The sequence below is a fragment of the Lycium barbarum genome, chromosome 1, assembly GCF_019175385.1.
Source record: "Lycium barbarum isolate Lr01 chromosome 1, ASM1917538v2, whole genome shotgun sequence".
NCBI lineage: Eukaryota > Viridiplantae > Streptophyta > Magnoliopsida > Solanales > Solanaceae > Lycium > Lycium barbarum.
The window spans coordinates 163,886,670-163,893,883 of NC_083337.1; the positions used below are offsets into that span (position 1 = coordinate 163,886,670).

At 34.5% G+C, this 7,214-nt stretch overlaps 1 protein-coding gene across 1 annotated transcript; it reads left to right on the forward strand.

Annotated features, from left to right (window-relative positions):
• Window positions 1-2,415: 2,415 nt before the first annotated feature.
• Window positions 2,416-4,601, forward strand: LOC132604026 (cytochrome P450 89A2-like). Its single transcript, XM_060317346.1, has one exon. It carries the CDS (start codon window positions 2,951-2,953, stop codon window positions 4,493-4,495), a length of 1,545 nt encoding a protein of 514 aa, XP_060173329.1. The 5' UTR covers window positions 2,416-2,950; the 3' UTR covers window positions 4,496-4,601.
• Window positions 4,602-7,214: the final 2,613 nt, after the last annotated feature.

Consider the following 7,214-nt stretch of genomic DNA (forward strand, 5'->3'; position numbering starts at 1 on the left):
AATTGCCATAATAGTATTCATCTTACATATAACTACTTCTTTTCTATTTAAAACAAAGCATATGACTGGAGAGGGGATGCAAGGAAATTTTTTTTTTTTTTTAACGGATCGGAATAGTATTTCGTCAGTTATCCAACGAAATACCCATTTTGGTATTAAAAAAAAAGGACATGCTATTTTTGTCTATTAGCTTCAAAAACAACACCAACTTCCTCACAGTTTCTTGATCTTATACTTTTAATTTGAAAATTAAAAATTCTTCATGCTTATTAACAGAAAATAATCTCCAACGACTAGTCACAATTTGAACATAGAAAATGACCCAACAAATGATACAAATATCTTTATGTTATATTTAACAATCTTACTTTCCTCACAATTTCTTCATCTTTTTTTTTAACTGTTGTTCTATGAAAATGACTAACTAAAAGAACATTTTATAATATAAATTTATACCTTTTTAATCAGTAGCTTCAACGATTTTTTAAGTATTTTAATTGTAGTTCGTTGACCAATAAACTCTACTAACATTTTTTAAAAGCTTTTTTTAATTGAAGCAACGACTGAAATTACCAACTATTGATTAATTAAACTTGTAACTTTTGTTTTCTTTATTATAGTCTACTACACTAAGTATAACATATAAATAAATCAAAAAAATAAATGTGAAATAATTTATAATGACTAAATCAAAAAATATATGTAAAAACTTATAAAATTAATAAATTACCTCAATTTGAAGAAGATTATGGAGCAAAAGTTGAGGAATCCTTGTGATAGGATTAGTAGAAAAAGAAGAAAAGAATCAAGAACGGAAGAAGAGAAAGAATGGAGGTAGAGGAATGGAGAATGGAGAAGGAAGAATGGAGAATGGAGAGGATAAGGTAAAATAATATAGGGTAAAAGTGGGGAGCAGAAAAAGGGAATTTGAACGAAATAAAGAAAAAAATTCCTATTTCGTTGGAACATAAATGAAATGCAAAAAAAAAAAAATATTGTATTTTCCTATTTCGTTTTTATATAAACGAAATATAAAAAAAAAATTATCCTATTTCGTTCATGTATCAACGAAATACAAATATATATATATATATATTCCAATTTTGTTTTTATATGAATTGCAAAAAAAAAAAAAAGGCTATTTCGTGAATTGCACAACGAAATGCAAAAAAAAAAAAAACAGTTTCTTTCATTAATTTCACGAATTGCCAAAAAAAAATAATAAAAAAACCCCTATTTCGTTGATTGTGTCACGAATTGCAAAAAAAAAAAAACAAACCCTATTTCGTTGATTGTGTCACGAAATGCAAAAAAAAAAAAAAAAAAAATATAACAAAACAAATCACTTTCGGTGAATCAATTCACGAAATAAAAAAAATAAAAACACATATTTCGTTGATTGCACAACGAAATGCAAAAAAAAAAAAAAATACAAATCAGTTTCGTTTTTATTCACGAATTGAAAAAAAAAACAGTTTTAATTTCACGAATGGCAAAAACAAATAAATTAAAAATGCCTATTTCGTGAATTGATTCACGAAATGCAAAGGAAAATAATAATAAAAAATTTCTTGCATTTCGCTACACATGTAGCGAAATGCAAGAAATTCATCGGCACCGGAACAGTACTTGTGTGGGTATTTCGTTGGTTATCCAACGAAATACCCATTTTGGTCTAAAAAAAAAAAGCATACTATTTTTATCTAATGGCTTAAAAAATAAGTCATTTTGGCTCCGAACTCTAACAATTCATGGCCCTTTTAATTATTAAAAGAAAAGTTTTATTTATGTACTACGTTGTTAGTGTGTGAAATTTTTATACTATTAGATTGTATTTCTCCTCGCGTGTCAAAAAATGGTTTTACCTTATAGTCCGCGCATACTCTCCAAAACATCATCGGTTACTCAAGCTCTCATTTTTTTCTTTAAATACCGAAAAAGTCATTGGCACTTATGCCCTATTTTGTGCTTGTCTTTAGTTTTTGACAAGTTTATATTTTTACATCATAATATCCCACAAGTTATGCTTTTTCTTAAAGAATTTATATCCCGCTAGGCATAATTTCGATTGCTAAATGACAAAAATTAAAGAGCAGCCCATTTAACGGCAAAAAATTAAAGACCATCCCGTTTGAAGGCCCATAGTGCAATTTTTCCAAAAAAGTGAATAATAATAACCCAAGGATAACATTGCCCGTTGAGCAACTTTTTTTGAAACCACAGTAGAACAATGAAACTTTTTAACACTCATATTACTGCGAGTAATTCTAAAGGAAGGACTATACATGGACTTATTGACTGCTCCCTTTTCATTTGACTATAATTGTACTTGATAGATTTTATTGAGATGAAAAGGAAATAGAGGACGAACCACTGTTAACACTCAATGAAAAGTTTAATACGGGAAAACACAGTTTTTTTTCAAAAATCCACCAACCATATGTGGATTACCCATCATTATCATATCTGATGGTGATGACTGAATCACGAGTGAAAAAGTATCACAATCTGGGATCTGCACTTCAGAGCAAATACTTCAGTTATACAAGATTCTTGAGGAAATGTGATCAAGATTCAAACAATTTATCATGCAGCAGGTTGCAAGGGCAAGTATATGGTGCTTCCGACCAATGGCTTAAGGGGTAACGACATGATTTGTGCTGGTAGGAGATAACAGATGCTAAAATAATCAAATGTGTGCACAAGCTGTTTCTATTTTGACACTTGTATTTATCAGTTCTTTAATTTTTCTTTTTCTGCAAGGACAGGTTAGGTGTAGTTTTCCTAAACAAAACAGAAAGCATAAAAAATTGTAAATGGAGCCTACCAGTCTCTAACTTTTTCTATGCAAAATCATTACAGAATCTTTTTCCACTAGTAAATGCACTTCTATAATAATTAGTGGAGAAGTTGGAATTTAAGTCGTGCAGATAATCCAAGTTTGAAAATAATGGAGTCATGGCTTCTCCTCCTCCTCATCATTATCATCACTCTTTGTATCTCTTTCTTACTCAAATCCAATAACCAGAAGGTCAACAAGAAATTCCCTCCCGGACCCTTTGCTTTTTCTGTGATTAGCAGCTTACTACGGGCTAATACCGATATAGAACTCATCCTCAGGGACCTCAAGACTAAATATGGTCCTGTATTCAACTTAAGAATTGGAATTGGATTTCATCGTCCTTCTATATTTGTTGCTAGCCACTCATTAGCCTATCAAGCTTTAGTCCAGCAAGGCGGTGTTTTTTCCAGCCGGCCAAAGGCCGCTCAGACCAGTGTAACCCTCACCAGTAGCCGGATTAACATCGCCTCCTCCCCTTACGGCCCCTCATGGCGCCTCCTCCGTCGAAACCTTGTCTCTGAAGTCCTCCACCCTTCCCGCACTAAGTCCTACTCTAAGGTCCGTTCTCGGGTACTTTGTATCCTTATTCAACAGCTCCGTTCTGATTCTGAAGCCACGGAAGTGATCAGGTTAATTGATCATTTTCGTTATGCCATGTTCTATCTTCTTGTCCTGATGTGCTTCGGGGACAAGATAGATGAGCCTCAAGTCAAACAGATTCAAGATGTACAAAGAAGATGGATGCGAAATGCGAGTCGATTCATCAATCTCAGCTTCTTCCCAAGATCACTTCAAAAGATCATTTTCAGGAATCAATGGAAAGAGCTCATCCAACTGATACAAGAGCAAGAAAGGATCTTTATACCTCTGATCCAGGCTCGAATGAAAGAAAAAACTGAGGAAGATGTAGTGGCTTATGCGGATACATTGCTGAATTTGGAAATTCCAGAGGAAAAGAGGAAGTTTAATCATGGAGAGATTGTTAGCCTCTGCAGTGAGTTCCTCTCCGCCGGCACGGATACTACGGCCAGCTCATTACAATGGATTATGGCCAATTTGATAAAAAATCCTTCTATTCAGGAAAAACTATACCAAGAAATATCTGAGGTAGTGAAGTCAAAGGGAGGAAAAAAAAACACAGTGATAGACGAAGCAGTGAAAGAGGAAGATTTACAGAAAATGCCTTACCTAAAAGCAGTGATCTTGGAAGGTCTAAGGCGGCATCCACCTGGTCACTTTCTGCAGCCGCACACGGTGACAGAGGAAGTGGAACTCAACGGCTATGTCATCCCTAAGGATGCGATAATCAATTTCATGGTTGCAGATATGGGTTTGGATCCACAAGTGTGGGAGAATCCTCTGGATTTCAAACCGGATAGGTTCTTATCAGTGGATGGTGATACAGAAGCGTTCGATATAACAGGGAATAGAGAGATCAAGATGATACCTTTTGGTGCAGGAAGAAGAGTATGTCCGGGATATGGCTTGGCCATGCTCCATCTAGAGTACTTTGTGGCTAATTTGATCTGGCATTTTGAGTGGAAGACTGTGGATGGAAACGATGTTGATCTATCTGAGAAGCTGGAATTCACGGTTACATTGAAGAATCCATTGCGTGCTCGCATTTGTCCTAGAGTAAATCAACTTGAATGATCTGCTAATGTTGCGTATTTGTTTAGTTTTCCTTTCTCTTGAAGTTGTTGATGTTTCTTCAATATAAAATAAAAGAACAGGAAGGGAACTCAAGTATTCAACTGTTCGAGTGAGCACAATATTTGAAACTCGAGGTCCTCAACCAAGATCAATAATAAACATCTAAAATAATAACAAACCTCTAAATAATGATATGGCCTTTAGGAGGTGCTTTATGCATGAAAAGATTTATTAACAAACATGACCACATGGAGAACATTCCCTTAAGTTGATGAAGGAGCATTTAGTAAAGATCAGTAAAGTATCTTTTTCTCTCCAATGATAGATTACACCTACTGAGCATTAACATAGACTTACCTCTTTAAAGCTTTGCATACCCGTGAATGATAAATGGATATCACTCAAAGGAAATTTCTCAATAAGAACTTTACATTCTTCCACCAAGCACAGATTGGTAACTTTAGGCGTCAACCTGTGGACTTCCATTTGAGCACTCACCATGCAGTTCACTTTCACCGCCTGGAATTGACTGGAAATGTAGTAGGCTAAGCATAACAGGAGTGGACATGCTGAAACACGTAACATAAGAATACAAAAAGAAATGAGTTGATACTAGGGGAGTCACTAGCTAGAGATTTAGAAATAAAGAGATGAAGAGTCATATATAGTATTGAATAGAGCAAACAGTACTTCATTGCTAAGAGAATATAAGCAAAATTTTATACTGTTTTATCTTACAACAGCCAAAACTAAAAATCTGTTTGACATTCCTGAATTTTCAGATATTTGGCTCTTAATTTAGACAAAGAACAACATAATTATGTCCATCTAATCATCAGGCTGCAGAAGCATACTATTTATGATGAAGTCTTGAAATTGGCATTTCGGCATTCATTCAAGTAGCTCCCTGCGAGAAAGTGCAATAAGCTCTGGTATTCCTTCATGTTTTCACGGTCACTTTGTTAGGATCACTGGAAGACAGTTTCTGTTGGCTGGATCCATTCTTGGTTGGACCAAAAAGCCCTGAGACGATGTTATTCATGAAGCAGAAACGATACGATCACAAAGATCCTTGATCGTTTTATATCACAAAGCCCCAAACTACTGTGGGTAAAACGATTTAGCCTTGGTTAGGGCGTACGGTAACCACAGGTGTGATCATTGCAACAATGCCAGAGGTACTTACATTCATCAGAGTTACACTTGGAATAAATTACACAGCTAAATTCAACTTAAAAACATATTGCAAAATCATATTTGCTATTTGCCAAAAAACATGAACATTGTAAATTCCAAACTAGATTCTTGTTTCTGAAGTTTACCATTATAACTGGTCATGACCAAAAACCAAATACTTGCAAAAACAAAGTTACTAATCATGAAACAAACAAACCCGTTATTCTTTTATTTATCAACTTAAATGAAGCAAACAAACCTACCTGCAATCACCAAAAAAAAAAAAAAAAAAGAAAACCTACCTGCAATCACATTGTGCTTTTCAAAAATCCTTTGCTGGAGTGCTGAATGAAGAACTTGATGCAATAAAGAGGGACGTAAAATACTATGTTGTAGAGCCAGATTACTCCTGCACAAACCCAGCCAACTCTTTCGATTACTATAGTCCTCTGATCTCCATACACAGCAAGCATGGTGAAAAGCACACAACCAAACACGAGAAAATTACAACTAGGCAACAAACTTCTAGTAGCGCATAACTGCTAGTGCCAACTTGAAGGAGAACTGCCCATAAGAATATGACCGTCAACATTTCCAAGTAGCTACCAAGGACAATTCACTAGTCAAAATCTCGGACACGTTGCTTCTCTAGTGGTCGTTTGGTTTAAGGTATAACATGGGTTATGCCGGTACTAATTTTTATACCACGTTTGGTATAAGGTATAGATTTATCCCGGGATTATTTTATACCTTGTACCAAACATGGTATAAAAATTAGTGCTGGAATAACTCAACTTATACCTTTTTAACCCACTTATACTGGTATTATTTTATACCATCTTTCAGATGGTATAAAATAATACCAACAGATGGTATAAATTAGTCCCGGGATTGTAATCCCGGGACTATTTTGACCTCAAACCAAACGACCAAGAGCACATTTGGATTGACTGAAGTTTAGATTGATCAAGCGTTAGTAGTTGAATTTATGCATAAGCAGTTAACTGTTTAAGTTCATAAAAATAACATAGATAATTTTGTAATTGCTTGTCAAATCCCCAATGTTTTTAAGCCAATATGTCGCAAGTTGGGATAGATGAATATTGTGGTCGTTTCGTTTAAGGTATAACATGGGTTATGCCGGTACTAATTTTTATACCACGTTTGGTATAAGGTATAGATTTATCCCGGGATTATTTTATACCTTGTACCAAACGTGGTATAAAAATTAGTGCTGGAATAACTCAACTTATACCTTCTTAACCCACTTATACTGGGATTATTTTATACCATCTTTCAGATGGTATAAAATAATACCAACAGATGGTATAAATTAGTCCCGGGATTGTAATCCCGGGACTATTTTGACCTCAAACCAAACGACTTTTGCTTGTTTTGGGTAGGTTTAGACAAAAGTACTTAAAAGACCGGCTTTTAAAGCAAAATATGTGGTGTTACCTCTCTTTTTCAAATATATTTATCACGTAAAAGATTTAGTCAAAAAAAAAAAAAAAAATGCCAAATATAAGAGGGGAAACTAACT

What these genes read in the sequence shown, in the direction of transcription:
- LOC132604026 (XM_060317346.1), top strand. Translation starts at nt 2,951, where the DNA reads ATGGAGTCATGGCTTCTCCTCCTCCTCATCATTATCATCACTCTTTGT.